Consider the following 21,913-nt stretch of genomic DNA (forward strand, 5'->3'; position numbering starts at 1 on the left):
GAGGTGGAACTGAGGGAGGTAGGGGAATGAAGCCACATGTGTGGGAAATGGTGGGCAGCTGAATGTGGCTAAAATGTAGAGTGTGAGGGGGTCCTACATACTTTCCCCTCAAAAGGTCAGCCAGAGCCAGGCCGTGAAGGGTTGTAAATGCCTCTGAATCTGCCTGAGCAGGGCAATGGCATGGTCAGACCTCTACTTTAGGAACATCGGTTTGGAAACTGGGGAAGACTAAGAAGGGGAGAGACTGGATACAGCACAAATAATTTGGAAACTGTTGTAATATTTTAGGTGATGAATATCTGAATTGGGGTGCTTGTGGTGTGAGTATAGAATCGGGCACAGATACAGATGTTACGGAGGTAGGATTGGAGAACTTGGCAGCTGATAGGTTATTGGGGATTAGTGAGAGTGAGAAGGGGAGAATGATATCAGGGTTGTGGGCTGAGGTTCTGGAAGAATGGTGGAAACCACAACTGAAAGAGGGCAACTAGCTGAAAAGATTTACGCTTAGGGAAAAGCTAATGAGTTTTGTTTAGGACTTGTGTTTGAGATATAAGCATATGGGGTGCATTCAGGGGGAGGTATTTAGTGGACATTTGGAGATATGGGACTCTCGAGTGAGATGAGGGCTGGCTGTGTAAATTTAGGAGTCATCTCCAGAGACATGGTAGTTGGATCAGTGGGTTCTAATGAGATCGTGAAGAGAGAGTGTAGAGAGTTAAGAGAAGAGTGTCCAGCCCAAAACAGAGCCCTGGAGCACACCCACTCTTAGAGGATGAGACAAGAGGTGACCACAGCAGAGCAGTGGAGGTAGCACCCAGAGGGAAGTGTCAGGGGTGTCAGATGCGGCAGAGAGTTGAGAAGGGTGAGGACTGAGAAAAGGCCATTGGAGTTAGCAGTAAAGACCCCATTGGTGACCTTGGTGAGAGCTGTTTTCGTTGAGTGGTGGGCTTGGAAGCTGGCCAGCCAGAGACAAAAATGATTGGGAAGTGAAGAAGGAGAGGCGATGTGTCTCGATGGCGTATTGTAAGAGTTCAGCCGTGACAGGGAGATGAGACAGAGGGTGTTAGCTTGAGGGGGTGCTAGCATGAAGGATGGAGGCGTGGGGATGGAGACGAGGAATGTCCGTAGGCATTGGGGAAGAGCAAAGGAGCAGAGGTCTCTATGTGAGCCAAAGGTCTTCTCCTGTCGGTCAAGAATAATGAAGAATCTTATTTTAGCATCAATAGTACTTCTCTGAAGGGAGGGGCATTGGGTGTCAGGTGTGTTTTACTAGGTACAGGAGCAATTTTAATATTTAACATAGAGAAGTCCTTCCAGAATTTAGGGAACTTCTAGCCTAGAAGGTTGTCAGATGGTGCATGAAGAAAGAATGTGGGGAATTCTCAGGGTGATCTGCTCTAGCTTTCTGCTATAGCCCCATTCCCATCATGTAGGTAGGGTTGCTGTTACCTTCGTGTGGCCCTTCTTCTTCTACCCCTGGTTGGCCCCTTTCACCCGAGGCATAGATCTGCAGCTGCTAAAACCTTGTTAGTGGATTTCTTTCAGATAGACATGGGAGTTCTCTTTATCCACCTCCAAGTGTTTTGTTGTAGCCCTGGATCCTCAGTTCAGTAAGGGTGCTCTTTGTGTCAGACCTCAGCGCCCCTCAGGCAGTCCAGACGCCAAGGCAGCTTGCTAGTACACTTACATGTGGTGACTTCTAGTCTTCCCTGACTCCATCATCATCTTTGTTCTTCAGGAAGAGAATGAAGTAACTGAGTTCTTTGTCACTCTGGAGAAGGATCCCCAGCAGGAAGATTTCTTACAAGGTCGCATGCCTGGCAACCCTTACAGCAGCAATGAGCCGGGCATTGGGCCTCTCATGAGGGACATCAAGAACAAGATCTGCCAGGACTGTGATCTGGTGGCCCTGCTGGAAGATGATAGTGGGATGGAGGTAAGTGTGTGAGGGCGGCAGTCTGGGCAGGGCTCCCCACTTCTGGAAATTTTAGCCACTTAAGTGCTTTATATTGGTGTTTCCCAACCTGAACTCTACTGTCAAGTGGTAAAGTATCTCAGACCTCATCTGTGGACCATTTCATGTGGCAGATCGGGCCAGGAGAGAGAGAGGATGCAGTTACAAAGTCTTATAGCTTTTAAAAAGTAAGGAAAAGGTTTACAGACAAGTAGAAATTTGTTTTGGACTAGTGGTTGAGAAGCACTGCTCTCAGTGTTCTCTCCAGTCTCCATGGAGATGTACTTAGTTGTGGATTTGATGCCTCTGATGTGAAGACGATTTCTTTGGCCTGACTGTAATCACATTGCTTAAAGGAGAAAGATGGTGGAAGGACTGGAGAGGAAGGAGACTTGCTTATCCAACTTGTTTATCTCTAAGTTAATTTAGTCAGAAGTGTGAAACCTTGTGCCCTTAGCAGAGACAGCCTGTTTGCTTTCCTGTTCAGGGTCTCATCCCCATGGTGTGATGTCTTATCTGTTTGTGACCTACTTGGAAATCATTAGGAGTAACAGGCCATTTACATTGCCTTTCAGCTCCTGGTGAACAATAAAATTATCAGCTTGGATCTTCCTGTGGCAGAGGTTTATAAGAAGGTCTGGTGCCCCACAAATGAGGTAGGTTCTTGCTTTCTTACTCAGCGCTGTGGTGCTTATATCAGCACTTAGAGTTGCAGTTCTCCAGTTTGGGATTGGTGGGATGGAAACCAGTCATCTTGTCCTACTTTGGAGGAAATTTGCTGCAGACTACTAGAGGTATAAGAGCTTCAGGAGATTAGAGGACTTTACTGGAGAGGTGAGGCACAACCCTTCTCTAGCGTGGCAGCCGTGAGGATTTGGAAGACTGGCCTGTGCCGTCTGCAAGAGCGAGCCCTGTGACCATGCACGCTTTTCTGCCTCCCTCCTCTTCAGATTGAAACCTTTTTACAGAAATTAATCCTTAGCATTTTCTGGGACAGTGACTAATCTGTAATCCCTGGAACACTGTGCTGTGTCAGGCAGTGGCACCCCCATTTTACAAGACCCCAGACAGGCACTTCCTGCATTGATGTGAGGGAAGGGGAGCAGTATCCTGCATCTTCTTTGGGGTCCCTTTAATTCTGGTCTTTTGCTTTCAGCAACGTGGGCATATCTCCATGCTGTCCTTAGCTGTCCCCTCCTTTCCATCCCTTTCCTTCTCCCATCCCTCTCTTTGATCTCTTCTTCCTTCCCGTGTTTCTCTGTCCCTACTCTGTTCCTTCTTTGGCAGCATCTTCACCACCTCCACCCCTGCCCCTGGTCCCCTTCCCCCAGGCACAGCTGTGGGCTTTGCACTCAGTTTTCCCTGCCTGGCTGAGATGGGAAACACCAGAATCATGGAACATCACCATCAAGAAGCAGCTTTCCTCTGCCTTGCTTTTGTTGGCCGTGTTTCTGGACCGTGGTTTCAAGTCCTCTTGCCATTCTGCAGATTCACAACCACTGCCTCAGACCTGCTGTTGTTCCCCTTATTTCCTTGGGCTTTTGGTGCTGATAGGTTATTTTACTTGGTTTCCTGTAGTGGTTGTTGCTGAGCTATAGCAGGCCTTTGAGCAGCAATTCCTGAGGCTTCTTTTGGCCTTGAGTGTTTGAGATGATGTTAAGCACTGCTTGGTCCACATTAGGCTTCATGGGGCTTTCTAACAGGTTCTCTTCTTTCTCAGCTCCTCATTCCTAAAGCTGCCTCAAAAAGTCCTCTGACTTTCTGAAAGTTTGAGTTTGATACTTCATTGCAAGTCCCAGGCAGGAGAGGGGCTAAAGGGTTAAACCCTTCCCTGTTGAGACTGTGGTTAGAGACCCCCGTTCCTTCCTTAGGCAACAGATGGACTTATCATTTTCTTTTCCTGTCTGAGATTACTTACAAAGGCTTGTCTTTAATTAAAAAGCTCTTTCTTCTAATTAGCCTCTCTTCTTATATGCTTCCTTGGGTAGTTCTTACTTTTGCTTCAGGGCTCCACCCTCTCCCTGGAAGAAATGAGTGGGTGAGTGAGTTGGATTTTCAGGGAAGTTCTAGATCACTTCTTACATGAAACACCTGCTTTCTACGACTGATCATTGATGTGGTATTTCATTGTAAGAGGGCTGTAGGCATATGCACACACATATACCTATATATACGTGTGTGTGTAGGGGGGTGTGTGTGTGTGTGTGTACATGAGATAGCAGTAGTAACTGCCATTTACATAGAACCTTAAAGTTTACAGAGGTGTATATACACAAAGATATAATACACATATGCATAACTATTCATACATATATGCATGCATACACACATGTATGCACATATACGTGTGTGTGTGTGTGTATTCTTATTTGAGCCTCCCAACAATTCTGTTAGGTAGGTACTACAGGTATTATTTTCTTCATTTTATAGATGAGGAAACTGAGGCTTAGAGAGGTTAAGAGAGTTGCCTATGACCACATTATAATATATGTCAGAGATGAGGATTTGATCCTAGATCTTCTTGGCTTCAAATCCAACATTTTAGCCACTATGTCAAACATGCTGCTTCCCACCTAACATTCATTGGTTCCTTGAGGAAGCTATACAATGGGTTTTCACTTATTATTTAAATGGAGTGTTCTATAAAATTAATGTTTATGTGTACACAAAGTAATTAATAAAATTCAGGCTTAGGCAGTAGCTTGGTTTATCACTAACCATCTCTATCTATCGATAGGGGAATCTGGTCTCTCCAGTGGTGTTGGGTTTGGGCCAGAATATATTAATGACATTGTTTTAAAATGACATAACTCAGGGCAATATTATGTGGGGTATAGCTATATCTTTCCATATATAGTGCCCAGAGGATAGTACTATGTCAGAGGGAATTACATTTTGAGGCGATTCAGACTCTGGTGTTTGGTTAATGAGGATTGTAGCATTCTGTATTTGACTCTTAACTCGTTGTCACAACAAATGGGAAGGGTTTTCCTCAAGGCAGGCATGATCATCCATCCTGCCCCTAAAGTCTCGATCTTAAGGCCCAATAGGACTCACCATTGAGAATGAGATCAGGGTGTCTAAGTGAACCTCTCATGGAAGTGAATGAAGTTTTTCCGCTTTCTCTACTCAGGGAGAACCCATGAGGATCATCTATCGAATGCGGGGCTTGTTGGGTGATGCCACCGAGGAATTCATTGAGTCCCTGGACTCCACCACAGGTATCATTGTCTCAGGAAATGCCATTCCAAGTGATCTGGGGTTTGCAGCCAAAGAACAGGCTCTCCACTTGTTGACAGTCCATCCCTTCTGCCCTCGTGAATTTTTCTAAGAATCTTCAGGGGTCACTTTCTCTGTAACTCAGGAGAAACTTGCATTGTAATTTTAGTCAGTCTCCTTCCCAGAATTATTAGAAAGATGATGAGATAGAGCTGTCTGTGGAATGCTTTTATTAGCATAGCCATGGACTGAGCTGTCATCCATTTTTGTTTGCTAATGGAGAGAAGAAGAAGCCTTTCTCCTTTCTCACAATGGTTGTGCCTTCCCTCTGTTGATTTTCTTCAGTTTGTTTTATTTTCTTCAGTATTGTCTTTTGTCCGCAGCTGTTTGCTTGTGGTCTCACCCACTAGGCAGGAGCTCCTTAAGGGCAGGGACTGTCTTTTGTCTTTCTTTGTATCCTCAGCATTGAGCACAGTGCCTGTCACTGTAGTAGGTACTTAATAAATTGTTGCTTATTGACTGATTAATGATGCCTGTTTTCTCATCAATTCAAGGTGCATTTAGTAAAGTTTACTGTGTATAAGGCCCTGTGCTAGGCAACGGTAATACAAAGGTGAAAAACGACATAGTCCTTGCCCTCAAGGTGCTTTCAGTCTAATTGAGGAGAGGGGAGAGGAATGCACCATAAATAGAAATTAGTATGATTCATCATAGAATATGATAAAGGCAGATGAAGGAGAGCCAGGTAAAATGTGCAAGGAAGGAGGGAACCAAATATTTCTTAATTGCCTACTAATTGCCTATACTGTGCTTTGCACTTTACAGTCATCATCTCATTTGATTCTTACAACAACCCTTCAAGGTACAGATGAGGAAACTGAGGCAAACAGAGGTTAAATGATTTTCCCAGGGTTACACAGCTAGTAAGGGCCTGAGGTAGGATTTGAACAAGTCTTCTTGACTCCAGGCCCAATGTCCTCTCCTCTATTCCACCAAACTGCTGGGAAATTTGAGGAGGGTTAGAGAGGGCTCGCTTTCAACTGGAGGAAGCAGGGAAGGCTTTGTGGAAGAAGACCTTGAAATAAGAAGACCCTGAAAGGAGAAGAATATCAGCCTGCAGTAACAAGGAGACAGTGCATCCGGACAGTCTACACAGATGCAGAGTAGTAATGAAACAGCTAGTAGTCCAATTCGATTAGGAACATGAAGGAGAGTAGTTTGAAATAGAAGCCTTGAAAATCAGGTTACATCTAGATTGTGGGAAGCCTCCTATGCCAAGCTGAGTTTTTCTTTTGTTTATAGTGGGGAACCACAAAAGATTTTTGAGCAGAGGACTAAAATAGATAGATTAGAGTCAAAAAGCTTTACTCTGATTAGCTCTGGCCTTAATTTCTCCTGGGGGGGGGGGTGTGAAACATAACAGTTGAATATAATATCCCTTCTAGGCCCCTTTGAGTAATTTGCTATTTATTAGGAGGAAGGGTTGTAGGTAATGAAAATATCTTTAAGTCTAGTTAAGATGTGTCTCCTCCTCACCACTACATGGGTCCCTTCTTTTTAGATGAAGAAGAAGATGAGGAAGAGGTATATAAGATGGCTGGTGTGATGGCCCAGTGTGGGGGCTTGGATTGTATGCTCAACAGACTAGCTGGGATCAAGGATTTCAAACAAGGCCGACATCTTCTGACGGTGAGTGGGTGAATAAGAGCTGAGGTATCCTTTTGACTCTTAAAAAGTGACATGTAACAGTAATTCAGCTTAGCTCCAGAGGGCAGCATAATGTCATTAATCCTTCTCTATGAAGGCGAACTAAAGAAGAAGACTTTGGACCCATGCAGTTTCCCAAAACGTTTTTCTGCTTGTTTCACTCATACCTTTAGGCATAAGGAATATTATGTATTGCTAAGGAACCAGTATAATGACTCTTCTCTTGGTCATTGCTGTGGAATAACTATTTACTTGTTTTTTCTCCAACTGTTAATTATACTTAAGCTGGTTTTTCGGACTGCTAGAATATAACTTTTTCATTGTTCTCCTCTAGGATTATAGTTAAAACATTTATCCAACCATTCCATTAGCATTTGTTTTATTGGATTTTGAGGATTTACAAGAGCCTCGCAAACATTTTCTCCATCATTTGAACTCTCCAGAGATATGAGAACAAGTAACATGTCATAACCAGGTTGAACAAAAGACAGAGAGGTTTGCCCCATAATGATTGCCAAGGACTCTTTGGATTCCTTTGCTTCTCCCCCTATAATTTAGGGAACAGCATAGATCATGAGTTTTATCATCATTTCCACATGCCTGTTGAAATTGATAAAGGCATTTTTCAAAGCAGTCACACCTTAGGGTTCTGTTCATTGATGGTTAGGTTCCCTTGCAGTTGGCTGCTGGAATAGAGGGGGTGCCCCTGATCCATGGAGAAGCCAACCCTTTAGCAGAACTATAACCTGGCTTGGTTTCCCAGTCATCCTACTATATCTCCTCCTCCTTCTACCTCCCCACTCCCACCCCTTTGAGAGTATCTTGATAACAGGGAGAGAACTAACTGATGGTGTGTGGCCACTTTGATTCAACTTTGGGGTTGTGATTAAGCATCTACTTTTTTTCTGTGTGCTTTTTTAACTTAAGTAAAATTTTATTATTTATTAAAATAAATTTTGTTTTTCCATCCACATTTCTCAATTTGCTCGATGTGAAGTGAAACCTTAGATTTGTTTGATTTGCGTTTTTCTTATTAGTGATTTGACATGTTCTTTCATGTGGTTATTAATAGTTTGCAATTCTTTTGAGAATTATTTTTTGCTCTATTTTGACTGTATCTATTAGGGAATGGTTTTTGGTCATATATATTTCTTTTAATTGCCTACATATCTTGGATATCAGGTCATATTGGAAATTTTTTCCCCCAGTTCATTGCTTTTGTTCTTATCTTAGTTGCATTAATTTTGTTCATGCATTTCATGTCATATCCATTTTATTTTTTGTAATCACCTCTGTCCTTTATTTGGTTAAGAATTTATCCCTTAGCCAAAGCTATGAAAGATACATGATCTATTTTTCTCCTAATTTTTTTTTAAATGTTGTGGTCTTTAATATTCAGATTGTGTATTTTAATTTATTGTGGTATTTGGTGTAAGATGTTGGTTTAAACCTAATTTTGATTGGACTGCTTTCTGGTTTCCCATCATTTTTTATTAAATAGGGAGTTTTTTCCTAGCTAATTTTGTTTTTTAATTTATTGAACACTGGATTATTGAGTTCTGTTATTTCTGTTTTTCTTTGTCTGACCTTTAGCATTGACCTACTTTTCTAATTTTTAGCAAAAATACAGCTGATGATTTCTACCTTATAATATAGTTTGAGATTTCCCCTTTTTTTTCAGCATTTCCTTATTATTTTAGATCTTTTGTTTCTCCAGATGAATTTTGTTATTATTTCTTCTAGCTTTGTAAAGTATCTATTTGGTAGTGTGATTAGTGCATCACTAAATCTATAGATTAATTTTGTTAGAATTGTTATTTTTATTTTGTTGGCAAGGCCCATCCATGAGCACCGAATTAACTCCTTTTATTGTTTTTTTTATATTTAAGAAGCATTTTGTAATCGTATCTTTACAGGCATTGAGTGTGCTTTGGTGAATTGACTCTACATGTTTGATGAATTTTATCGTTATTTTGAGCATGGCTTGCCACTACTTCTTTCTCTAAGACCAGTTCAGCCTCATACAGTTTAGCAACTCACCACTTCCTAGGCACTCTCCGTGTTTAGATGTTATAGAATTTACCTGATTTTTCTTGGCAGGTACTTCTTAAACTGTTCAGTTACTGCGTGAAGGTGAAAGTGAATCGGCAGCAGCTGGTCAAGCTTGAGATGAACACTTTGAATGTCATGCTGGGCACTCTTAACTTGGTAAAGAGACTGGATTGGGAATTATGAACAGAAAGCCTTTGAAGCCTGGGGTGGGGGAGAGAGACCTTGGAATTCCCTCTCTGCTAGATCTTCAGCTCTCTCGGGAGACTGGCAAGAAAGAGCCTAAATTGATTTGTTAGGTCGACTTTGTGACTCAGGTCATTTGCTCCATCTGTGAAGCAGCCTTCTAGAAGAATGCAGTCCATCTTCCAGCTATTTGGTATTATCTCTTCAGATTGAAGAGAGAGGACTTTCTCCTCCCTGTGGCACCAAGTGCCATGTTATCCTCTTCCTGAATTTACACAAAGACAAGATGAGAAGGTAGCCAGCTATGAAGCCTAAACCTGAAGCTGGCTTTAACTTCTAGAAACATAATCACCAGTATGTGGTTTTGCTTTCTTTCATAATGCTTAAGAAAGGGTCTGCGAAGCCAACTCACCTCCCCCAATCCTACTTTATTTCTTCCCCCTCCTCACCCCATCCTGTGCATTAGAGCCCTGTGAGTGGAGCCGAGGAGGAGAACATTTAGCAGGAGAGAGCGGTGGTTGCTGTTTTCAAATATTTGAAGGAGTGTTGTATGGAAGAGGGATTAGATTTGTTCCACTTGGCCCCAAAGGGCAGAACTAGATTGAAAGTTGCAGAGAGGCATATTTAGGCTCAATGTAAGATTTAGAGCTGTGTTAACAATTAGAGCTGTCCAGACATGGGATGGGCTGCCTCAGGGAAGTAGTGGGGTCCCTCTCATTAGAGGGCTTGAGGCAGAGACTAGCCGTTTGTCAAGGATATTATGAAGGGAAATTTTATTTTGGTGCCATTTGTATTAGATGACTTTTGTGATCCCTTCCAACTCTGAGATTCTGTGAATGGACCTATTGAGGAGTAGCAAGGAGAGGTTGGGTCTGTTAGCATGGTGGGCTAAAGAGCCTCTGGTTTTATCCCCCAAACAATGGAATCTTCTTTCCCCAGGCCCTGGTGGCTGAGCAGGAAAGCAAGGACAGCGGAGGGGCAGCTGTGGCAGAACAGGTGCTCAGTATCATGGAGATCATTCTGGACGAGTCAAATGCTGAGCCCCTGAGTGAGGACAAGGTGAGAGCTGGGGGAAGGCCTACTCAGCGCACACGTGTTGTTTGAACATTTGTGGTATTTCACTTTGTAGTGACTTGGCAGGGCTCAGGCAAAATCTCCTCCACAGTCAGCCTTACAGGAAGTGCTGTCTGAACCAGATCCAAAAAGTCATTGAGAAATGTTTTAATAAAATAAATAAAAATACATTACAACATAGATAATGGTAATTTATGATTTTCGAAGTCGTCATGCTGCCCCCAGGGATGTATCTGAGCTTGACACCACTGCCTTACTGCCTAGAGTTGAACTGGTTCAGGTCAGCTCTGAATCCCTTGGTTTTAGGGGAACCCAAACTGCTAATATTGTCACTTTGCTCAACAGCTACTAGCTTTCTCCTTTATCTCCGTGAAGTTTTATCAGCTCTGTCTGTGGCTCTGTCCCCAGAGTTAATCCTCAGGGATCTCCCATTTCCCTTGGCTCAGGTTAGAGCACTGCATCCAGACCCTTGAAAATATTGGAGAATTTAGAAGTGTCACCTCAGGTCGATCCCACTCTTCCTTTATAATCGTTAACCTGTTCTTCCCAGGAAGCCAGACCTTGCCCAGTCCCATCGTCCGGGTGTGGAATGTGCACGAGTTAAAATTTTAGGCATTTGAGGTTAAGTGACTTGCCCAGGGTCACACAGCTATTAAGTGTCAAGTGTTTGGTCTGAGGCTGCATTTGAACTCAGGTCTTCTTGACTTCAGGGCCAGTGCTCTATCCACTGCACCACCTAACTGCCCCCACAAGAAGTTTTTAAGTAAAGGCTCGGGGTGTCCTAGGGGGATTTCTGTTCAGGTATAATGAGACTTGAGGACTTCTAAAGACCCTTCCAACTCTGAGAGTTTAGGATTCCTTTAATTTGTGGGCCTCCTGCAGGATATTTTCACTGAAATGGGGTGTGAAGGTTACTGCTTCTAGGGGTCAGTCAAGCTCTGGTGGGACTGGGCAAGGTCTGACTTCCTGGGAAGAATGGGTTAAAAATATATTTCCTGCACCATTGACTGCATGTCTTTTTTTCTGCCCCCTCTTGGTTGTTGTTTCAGGGCAACCTTCTACTGACAGGTGACAAGGACCAGCTGGTGATGTTGCTGGACCAGATCAATAGCACTTTTGTGCGCTCTAATCCCAGTGTCCTTCAGGGCTTGTTGCGAATTATCCCGTATTTGTCCTTTGGAGAGATGGAGAAAATGCAGATCCTGGTGGACCGATTCAAGCCATACTGCAGTTTTGACAAGTACGCTGCTCTGACCTGGTGTAGTGGAAGGGGATTCTGCCCAGGGTCCCTGAGCCGGCCGTCCGGGGTGGGGGGTGCACGCTGTCTCATGGGGGGCCCACCTGCTGAGCTCTGCAGCTGACCCCTGGGGACCCTCTGCAAGCTTCTTTTTTTCCGTGGCCTCACTTTCCTTCTCGGTGCAATGGTGGGGTTGGGTCAGCTGATCCCCAAGGGCTCTTCCAGCTCCAGCATGGATGATTCTGAGGCTTCAGACTCTTAGCAAATCTTTAAAGATTTGCTACTTTTCCTTCTTAGGTATGACGAGGATCACACTGGTGATGATAAAGTCTTCCTGGACTGTTTCTGCAAAATAGCAGCTGGCATCAAAAATAACAGCAACGGGCACCAGCTGAAAGACCTGATCCTACAGAAGGGAATCACGCAGAGCGCCCTGGACTACATGAAGAAGCACATCCCGAGTGCCAAGAAGTAAGGGTCACCCTGCCCAGCGGCCTCCTTGCCTTCATCTCTTGGTGTCGTTCGTTTGTTTGTCCATCACTTTCCTTTCTGACATGCCATCCCCTTCCCTCGCCCAGTGAGCCATTCCCTGTAACGGGGAGTAAGGAATAAAAAAGGAGCTCAGCACAGCGAGCCCGTAGTCCCCCACGCATGTGCCCCCTGCACGCTCAGGCTTAGGACCTCTGGCCTCTGTCCTCCAGAAATGATCCCAGTTGAGGTAAAGCTGCCAGCGTTCTTTTGGGGAGAGGAAAGGAGAAGAACGGCAGGAATGAGAGGCGATGCTGATGCCGCGCTGTAGGTTTGGCAGAGTGCTTTCCCTGTGTTGCCTCATGGGAGTTTTTGTGTAGCCGTGGCCTCCTCAGGGCAGCCCAGAGCCCATTGAGGGGGGGTGCTCTCCTGAATCTGGGGGATTCGTTAGGCTTTCTGAACTGCTGTTGAGGACCTCCTTTTGTCTTGCAGTTTGGATGCTGACATCTGGAAGAAGTTTTTATCTCGCCCAGCCCTCCCCTTCATCTTAAGACTTCTTCGTGGTCTAGCCATTCAGCACCCTTCCACCCAGGTGAGGAGCCAGTGCTCTGTCTTTTGTACCAGAAAGAAAAGGAGCCCTGGAGCCAGCCTTCTCAGCTCTGCAGCTGAATCCCTGAGGGATGTGGAGCGAGTCTTTTATTTTCCTCAGGTTTCAAGATATAGCTTGCTGTGATTTGTATGTCACCACTGTGAGGAGGAATGTCAGATTTCCAGGTCAGAAAGGGACTGCAGAGGTCAGCCAGATTTTCCTCTGTTTCCAAGGTGCCCCGAGATACAGTTTACAAAATGCCTTGAGCTCTTGGGGCAGCCCATGTCCCTGGAGAGCTTGATAATCTTAAAAGTGAGATAAGTAGCTGTTGATTGGTCTCTCTGGGTGGAACTGACAAGAACAATGAGTGACCATCACTTCTTTCCACAGCCCTGAGCATGGAGACCGCCTGGTGGCCAGTGGTCTTGAGCCTTTTTGCCTTTTTGTCCTCTTGGTCAGCCTGAAGGATTTGTTTAGAATGAGCCCCTTACCTTCCTGTTCACTCTGTGACACCCAGATCCCTTTGCTGCTACTATTTTCCAGCTGTCCATAGCTCAGCACCAATTATGACCGGCCTCAGGCAGATGGCCGATTTTAGAACTACTTGGTCCATCCATCTGCCTCCAGATAGGTCTGCACTTAAACCAGTCCAGGTCTGGATCTGTAGAACAGGCTTCTTTGGTGAAAACAGTCCCACACTCTGTCTTGGTGACCCATCCTGGTAAGCAGCTTAGTGAATTGCTTACAGCGGCAGAATTCTTCATTATGTACAACCCAGATCACTGTTGGTATAGTTTAAGCCCATTTTCTTTTGTTCCCCTTCAATGAAGAGAATTATAGTATTAACTTTGATTTATCTAGCATCTCACCTCCAAAGAGTTCCAAGTGTTTTTCACAAAGACCATTTTATTTATCCTTATGCGTTTTTGTGCTGTATAAAATCCTTGTTTTGTAAATGGGGAAATCGAGACAAAATAGACTTAAGCATCTTACTCAAGAAAAACATGGTGTCTTAACAGAGATTAGAAGTGAAATCTGATTCCTAGTCTAAAGCACAAGCTACTAGAATGTGCTGTTTTATCTAAGCCTTTACATCCGTGTTTACCAGCCTGATCTCAGCACCTAATAAGATGCCTGGCACATAATAAGCACTTAATAAATGCTTTTTGATTATTTAATGCTTTGAAAAGGGCTTTCATGATAACATGTCATTGCTAATAGTAGTTTTCCTAGTCATGTATTAAAAATCCCTAATATGGGCACACATTTTGTTATGAAAGTAGATGTAGTGTAGTCTATTTTCATAACAAAATGTGTTTGTTTCAACTTACTTTGTTTCAAAAATTTCTTCCTGCCCTTTCCTCACACATATTTTTTTTAACCTAAGGGTTACATCTTCCTAGACTCCCAGGACCAGCAATGATATATTCCATCAATATATTTCAAGCCAAAAAGCACTTTATTGTCCATGGGAAATGCTGTTTTATATATTCAGTTTTTTAATCTGATCATTCAGCTTTTTCCTCTTTTAAAAAGCATTTTCTCCCATCTTCTTCCTTCTCCACATAAATTGAGGAAAGAATGGGGAAAAAAAGGAAAAAAAATAAAACACTTGTAACAAATATGTACAATTACACAGAACAAATGCCCACATTGACCATGTTCAAAAAGATGGGTCTTATTCTGCATATTTAGTCCATCATCTTTCTGTTAAGAGACAGGTAGCATTGTTCATCATCATTTCTTTGGAGTCATGGTTGGTCATTGTGTTGATCGAAATTCCCAAATTTTCCAGAATGTTGTTGTATAAATTATTCTCCTGGTTTTGCTTTCTTCACTCCGCGTCAGTTTGTCATTTCTTATAATACAATAGTATTCCATTCCACCTATATACTATAGTAGTTTGTTCTGCCATTCCCCAGTTGATGGGCACCCACTTAGTTTCCAGTTTTTTGCCACCACATAAAGGGCTGTTATAAATGTTTCTGTACACATAGGTCCTTTTCCTCTTTCTTTGTTCTGTTTGGGGATAAGCCCAGTAGTGGTATCACTAGGTCAGAGAGATTTTCAGTATAGTAACTTTGGGGCATCATTACAAATTATTTTCCAGAATGGTTCTACCAGTTTGCATCTCTACCAAGAGTGTAATAATCTACTAGCTTTCTCACACCCTCTACAATGTTTGTCATTTTCCTTTTTTGTCAACTTCACCAGTCTGATGAGTGTGTAGTGGAACCTCAGAGTTGTTTTAATTTGTATTTTTCTAATTGTTAGTGATTGGGAAATTTTTTTCACATGACTAGTGAGATCAGCCTTTTCTTCTTCAGCTTATGTCATCCTAACACTTTTTATTTTTCCCTCAGTTGGTCCTGTTTTCTGGCTTGCTGACCTTTGGTGGATACTCCTGTCTCCTGATATTTCTCTGTGTCCTTCTAAGGAGAGAGCCAGAGGGTCTGATACTTAGCGTAGGATTTAGGGCCACAGTGGGACCTTAGAGATGGTCTAGTCCAGTTCCCTCATTTTCCAGTGGAGGCAACTGAGACCTATTATGGAAGGTGATCTTTCCAAGGCTCCAGAGGTAGCAGGGAGCAGAACCAGGATAGGAATTCGGTTCCATTGTTTTTGCCTACTTTCAGAAAGAATTCAGAGTGGTAGTACTGGGTGTGTTAACTGTAAACTCAGAACCATTCCTTCGGTGCCCAAAGTTTTTGGAGTTTGTATAAAAAGTGTCTTCTCGTTGTAACCAGAGGTATGTCTCACTCTGACCTTGTGGCAGGTGCTGATTGGTACAGACTCCATTACAAACCTGCACAAATTGGAGCAGGTGTCTAGTGATGAGGGAATCGGGACCCTGGCTGAGAACTTGTTGGAGGCACTTCGAGAGCATCCTGAGGTGAACAAGAAGATCGATGCAGCCCGAAAGGAGACACGGGCCGAGAAGAAGCGCATGGCCATGGCCATGAGACAGAAGGCCTTGGGGACCCTGGGCATGACGGTAATGCCGCCACGCTGGCCCTTGCCCTTGCCCTTCCTCTCCCTCAACACAGTCCAGTCTGTGTTGATGCAGCTTGTAGTTGGGCAAGGAGCTCTGGGCTCAAGGCCTGCCGTGTGGCCTCAAGCTGGATGATCTTGGTGTCCATGTCTGAAAAACAGATAATAATCTTACCCGCAACCCAGGGGTGTTGGGAAGAGTGTGTAGAGTGTATTGAAAACCTTAAAACAAATCCAAGTATCTAGTATCATCATCCCCTTGCTTATACATCAACTCTGAGATAGGGCAAGTGTGATTCCCATTTTACAGATGAGGAATCTAAGACTCAGAAATGCCATGGCCAAATTTGTGTGGGAGCTAGAAGGCAAACTCAGGGCTCTGGATCTAAAGCCAGTGTTCTGTGTCCTACACCTGACACTACTGCTTTGCTAGGTACTCTCTCCCAGTACTTCAGTGAGCAACAGAGAATTACAGACACTCAGGTTTGGAAACGGCATCAAAGCTTTCTCCTCATAGCAGCCCTGGAAAGTGGGTGGTGTGTTGCTATCTCTCTCTTGTAGATGAGGAAACTGAGGGACTTGCCGAAGTCATGGAGCTAATAAGCGTCAGAGTCTTAGGACTTGAGACCAGTGCTCTTTGCGCTATACTCCACTGCCTCTTAGAGCATTGCTATGAGACCTTATGGGATTTTCTTCACAATAGCCCAGGTCTCTTGACTACAAATACAGGTCTCTTTCCACTGGCTCCTTCTTTCCTTGTTCGTCACGTTGCTAATGGGCCAGGCAGGCTGTTTCCCCCGACTTAGCTGGGGCCTGAGCTCATTCCAGGTGCAGGGCAGGGGTGGGCCTGAAGCCAGGGACCCTGGCAGATACTTCCTCCATTCTCCATGCTTGGGCAGGGAGGCAAGTGGCAGCTCCTGGCATGAGGAAGGGAGTGTTTTTTTGGCTAGGGTTTGTGTTCTACTTGCCTGTGGGACTTCTGTCTGAAGAGGTAGAACACCAGGGGAGGCCTATGCTTTAAACTGTGGTTCCATCACTCTCATTGCTCATACATTTATCCAGCATGTGAACTGTCTCTGACATGTAGTGACCCTGGGCAAGGGTCACTCTCTCAGGGAATAACCCAGGCAATTCTATAGGACAGGAGGGTAAGTTGTGGAGAAGGTGCCAACCTGCACTGGAGGAATGTTTTCTCACTATGTATTTCCCCGGTCCAGTGAAATCACAGGTCAAATTTCTACTCCCTACTCTTATCTCTGTCTAACTCTTTAGGGTTGACAAAGCACTTTACAAACATTAGCTCATTTGAGCTCTGTAACAAACACATGTGGGAGGTAGTGCAAATACTATCTTCTTGTCACAAAGGAGGAAACTGAGGCCTAGAGAAGTGTGAGATCACTTGCCTTGGATCACACAAATCGTAAGTGGCAGAGCAAGGCTTAACACTCAGGGGCTCTTTGCACCGTGTCCATTTTACCCTGTTGGAGATTGCAAGTAATGCCACCAGCAGTCGGGAGCAGCCAGAGGTCATCCCCGTTCCTCTGCTTTCTTAGACTGGGTGGAAACTCCCTTTGACTTTCTCAATTCTGACTGAAATTCCTTCTACAGACAAATGAAAAGGGTCAAGTTGTGACTAAGACGGCCCTGCTGAAGCAGATGGAGGAGTTGATTGAAGAGCCAGGCCTCACCTGCTGCATCTGTAGAGAGGGCTACAAGTTCCAGGTATGGCCACAAAGATCCTGGAGACTGGGGATATGAAGGGCTGGTTGAACGGTGACTCCAAAAGGCAGCTTGGGTATATTCAACAAGACATACTAGTTTCAGCTTATCTGGGGAAATGACCTTGGCATCAGCTTGGAGCTACCAGTTGCTGGAAGCATCCCCCTTCTGAGGAGTTACTTTGCCTCGTACTTACACAGTCTCAGGACATTTAGGTTGACTATAGATTTGGTCCCTCTAGTTAATGACATGAAGTAAACTGATGTTACTATCTAGGGGTGACCTAAGAGGACGATCAGAATCTCTCCTTTTCCCATATTTTTTATTAACTTAACACTGGCCTTTACCTTTCTTTGCCTCTGGTAGAGCAGGGATTCACCTGACTGAGAGGCTTAAAAAGTGGCCTGTGCCTGTCTGCCTTGGGTTTTCTACTTGGAACATAGCCCACTTAAGGGCAAGCACCCTGGGATGAAAGCCGTTGTGCCTCTTCGCGCCTCCATATCACAGTCTTTCAGAATTGTCCATATGGCTTTGGAGGGCAAATCATTCCAAGAGGGCATTTTCAATTAGTTTTCAAACAGATAGAGTGAAAATTTCCCTTGACAGCTCAGGTTTATTTCTGTCCTTGCTGTATAAAGGGCCTCTCCCTAAGTGTAGACATCCTGCAGGAGTCCGTTCAATTCTGTGCTACCTCCCCCATTGTATGCTTTGTGCTCAGGAGAGACCAGTCTCCAGTTCTCTTCTGCCTAAGCAAGGCCCCTTCTCCCAACAGTGGAACCTCAAATGCTGGCTCCTGTTCCTCACTGCCCTTTGCAACCCTGACTTGGGATAGATGTTAACACTTCTCTCCCCCTGCTAAGGTGCTTTTGCCTTTACAGCCTGCAAAGGTGTTGGGCATTTACACCTTCACTAAGCGAGTGGCACTGGAAGAGCTGGAGAATAAGCCCCGGAAGCAGCAGGGCTATAGCACCGTGTCCCACTTCAACATCGTCCACTATGACTGCCACTTGGCTGCCGTCAGGTAGGCTGGGTTAGGCTTCCTTAGCCTTCCACCTCACCTGTCTCTTCTGGAAAAGGCTGGGGTGGGTCAGGGTAAGAGGTTGGACCCATGGAATATCTCCAGAAGCAGCAGGGCAGGGTCTGGGAGGCTCTGGAGATATAATCACAATTTACATTTCTGCAGCATTGTAAAGTTTACCAAGGGCTTTCATCGCATTAAGTCTGTGAAGTAAAGGGCATTGAATATTTTTATCCCCTTTTTATAGATGAGGGAAAGAAGTCCAGGGAAGTAAACTTGGATGTGATGGACTTTTGACTTCTTAGACTAGTGAGTGCCCTTTCTACTCCTGTACCGCATTACAGTGTAATGCCTGTCATCATCATCATTGACGTTACTTTGGCTTTTTGAAGGTCTAAAAAGCACTTCCTTCACAACAAACCTGAGAGAATGGTGGTATGATTAGTATTGTCTTAATTTTACACAGGAGAAAACAGGGTCAGAAACATCTGGTAAATATCACAGCTGGGATTTGAAACCAGCTTTGCTGACTTTGAGTAATCTTTCCCATGTAATCTACATGTAATCTAACCCATACCCGAGTAGGAAACCCCTCCACAACACTCCTAACAAGTAGCCATCCACTCTCTGCTTAAAGAGCTTTAGTGGAGGGAATCGGCTGCTTCCCAAGGTGCCAAGTTTTAAAGAACTGCAGTTATTAGGAAATTTTTTCCTTATAGTGAACCAGAATATGTCTGTCACTCATTAAAAGGGCACTCATTGGTCTTGAGATTCAAAAAGTCCCAAGTTCCTTAAGTCCATTGCATTACTTCCCTAGGCTTTCTTTTCCTAATTTGTGAGCAAGGCATTTCACTAAGCACCACCTCTCTCCATGTTACCCAGGGTCACCAAGATCAGGAACTCAAGCACAAAGGTAGGGGTGTTCCATTCTCCAGGTGGGAGAAGGCAGACAAGTCCTACTCCCTCCTCAAAGGAACCAACTTAGTAAATGCATATCCAGTAAGACTGTTCTCTTCATGTTTTGCTACATTTGCAAATTATCTTCAGCTCTATGGCATAATCCTGGTCAAAGAAGCAACTCTTGGCAATTAGCTCTGAGCATTACCACAGATATTTGAAAAAAGGAGGTGCCTTAATCTAGCTGAGAGAATGAAGAGAAGGTAGCCCACCTCAGGCACTTAGGACGTGCTGAATCTTAGGACTTGGAGCTGAAAGAGCCTACCAGCATCCTCTGGTCCAGGCCCTTCTTTTTTAGATGGAGGAATCTGAAGCCAAGGGTGGTCAAGTAACTTGCTCAGGGTCCTAGAAATACCAGTTGGTTAACAAGCATTTGTAAAGGATCTTGTGCTGGGCACCGTACTCAGCCTTGGTGGGATAGAAACATTAACTAGTTCCTTACCTCGAGGAGTTCACATTTTATTAGAGGAAATAACATGTACATGTATATATTCAAAATAAATACAAGATAATTTGGAGGGATGGGGCAGCACTAGTAGCTGGGGGTAGGGAACAGTAGGGAAAGGCTTCCTGGAAAAGGTCATACTTGAGCTGAGCTTTGGGTTTTTTTTTTTGTTTGTTTGTTTGTTTGTTTTTGTTTTTTGGGTAGGCAAGGGGGTTAAGTGACTTTCCCAGGGTCACACAGCTAATGTTATGTGTCTGAGGCTGGATTTGAACTCGGGTCCTCCTGAATCCAGGGCCGGTGCTCTATCCATTGCGCCACCTAGCTGTCTCTTGAGCTGAGCTTTGAAGGAGACCAAGGGTTTCTAGGAGGTTCTCAATGGTTCTAGGAGAGGAAGTGAGAAGGTGTTGGTGATCCGCTGGCTCCAACCCTACCCCATGTGCCCTCCGGAATCAGCTCTAACTGGGAGGGAGCCAGGGTGCCCCCTCCTCTTATTGGGAGGCTGCTACCTAATGCAGAGCAAGATGTCCCTTCCAAGTCTACATGACCGTTTGTATCATGTTTGATGCTTTGCAAAACACTTTCTTCACAACCACAGCAAGAAGTAGATGGTACAAGCATCACTATATTCATTTTACAGAGGAGGAAAATAAGTCTCAGAGAAGTCAACTGTCTCGTCCAGCAGCCAAGTTTGCTAACAAGGGGAAGAGCCGAACTCTAAAAACTGGGCTCTTCTGCCTCTGGCTCCCCCTCCCACATGTGCTATGACTTAGGATCAGTTGATCTAAGGTGGCAGTTTGTTCTGCTCCATTGGTCTTTCCTCTGCTGTCAGTCTGTACCACTGACACTGACCCACGAGCTGTTGCAGGGGAACCAGACTTTGATACTTGTACACTGTAGTAGTATGGCTGAAAAATGGACCTGTATGGAGTGCCATCATAGTCACCAGGGAGGACATTTCCCACCTCCCTAGGGGGCTGCCCAGTTTGAGATGCGGCATGAAACCTGCCTCAGCTGGAGCCCTGTCTTTCACAAGGATCTGGTGGGGTGAGTCCCAGCATTCTCTTGTCCTCCCTTATAGATTGGCCCGAGGGCGAGAAGAATGGGAGAGTGCAGCCCTTCAGAATGCCAACACTAAGTGCAATGGACTCCTCCCAGTCTGGGGACCCCATGTCCCAGAGTCAGCTTTTGCCACTTGCTTGGCAAGGTGAGTCTTGAGTTTATCATCTGATATGGAATTCCTGGTGTCAAGGATGGTATCAGCTAGCGGGAGCAATTGTCTTTTTTTAGTCCAAACCTGGGTTATAAAGTTGATAGTTTGGTCATGCCATGACTCAACATTACTTGTCACTGAAGGCCGTATCCAGTCATTATTTTGGTCGCTTCCAGCCTCCCAGAGATGAGTTTGATGTGGCCCAATACACTCAGAGAACTAGGCTTAGAGAAGTAGGCTTAGTTCTATTGTATGGTATTTAACATCTCTTTGCCCACCTCTGCCCTGGAGGGACATCTAGATACTAGTTCCCAGAGGAGTTACCAGAGCTCAGTTGTGCAGCGTCACCAGCATCCCAGTTTAGTAAAGTGGAGATGGATGATGTGAATGACATGGGGTTGTGGAATAATGTTTGTAAAGCACTTTTACAAGCCTTAGGCAGGGCTTCTTCACCCCTTCAGCGCTTCTTAAACTGTGGGTCGTGCTGCCTTAGAGCATTATTATATAAGCATCGGCTATTACTGTTATTTTTATGATTTGGCCTCTTTTAAGTCTTTAGCCCCTTGGGGTGAGAGTGTCTGAAGTGGACCTCCAGCTTTATTTCACAAGACAAAGGGATGAAGTGGGAATTCCTATTAAGAAGACACTAGTAAAAAAATGTTGGTAGAAATTTGGGAGATGAGAAAAGGATTCTGGAAGACTCCGTAGGTAGAAGGACAGAAAGAGGAGTGTGACCTATTTTCTTTTATGTGATGATAGGATTGATTTATGGGATGATAGGATGATAGCCGGAAGGGACCTTTGTTGTTGTCTAATCCAAAACCCTCATTTTCCAGGCTTTATTTCCAAATGAAAGAACGGATGTGTCCTGTAGAAATTATTCCTTCAAGAAATTGGCCCCAAATAGCTCATTTCCTCTGACATAGCTATATTTTTCTATCTTACCTATCTATCTATCTGTCTGTATGTATACTGATTTTTGTTACATGAAGATCCATAGCAGAAAGGTGAAGATTTCATATGCCTTTGTGTGCTTTCTAGCCCCCTCTTTTACCTGCAAATCTGTTACTGAGCTGATCCGTTTGAA

At 44.3% G+C, this 21,913-nt stretch overlaps 1 protein-coding gene across 5 annotated transcripts in view; it reads left to right on the forward strand.

Moving 5' to 3' along the window:
- Positions 1–21,913, forward strand: part of LOC114028481 (E3 ubiquitin-protein ligase UBR4) — a 147,511-nt gene that overhangs the window by 108,415 nt on the left and 17,183 nt on the right. For all 5 annotated transcript variants that reach the window (XM_027842733.1, XM_027842730.1, XM_027842731.1 and 2 more), the window contains 13 exons: positions 1,742–1,939; positions 2,533–2,613; positions 5,091–5,178; positions 6,738–6,865; positions 8,984–9,091; positions 10,058–10,177; positions 11,242–11,432; positions 11,727–11,900; positions 12,390–12,489; positions 15,263–15,481; positions 17,086–17,199; positions 18,075–18,217; positions 20,695–20,820. In XM_027842733.1, coding sequence (XP_027698534.1) covers positions 1,742–1,939; positions 2,533–2,613; positions 5,091–5,178; positions 6,738–6,865; positions 8,984–9,091; positions 10,058–10,177; positions 11,242–11,432; positions 11,727–11,900; positions 12,390–12,489; positions 15,263–15,481; positions 17,086–17,199; positions 18,075–18,217; positions 20,695–20,820 — 1,790 coding nt within the window. The remainder of the gene's footprint in view (positions 1–1,741; positions 1,940–2,532; positions 2,614–5,090; positions 5,179–6,737; positions 6,866–8,983; positions 9,092–10,057; positions 10,178–11,241; positions 11,433–11,726; positions 11,901–12,389; positions 12,490–15,262; positions 15,482–17,085; positions 17,200–18,074; positions 18,218–20,694; positions 20,821–21,913) is intronic.

This window comes from Vombatus ursinus, unplaced genomic scaffold (assembly GCF_900497805.2).
Source record: "Vombatus ursinus unplaced genomic scaffold, bare-nosed wombat genome assembly UNPS02014884.1, whole genome shotgun sequence".
Taxonomy (NCBI): Eukaryota; Metazoa; Chordata; class Mammalia; order Diprotodontia; family Vombatidae; genus Vombatus; species Vombatus ursinus.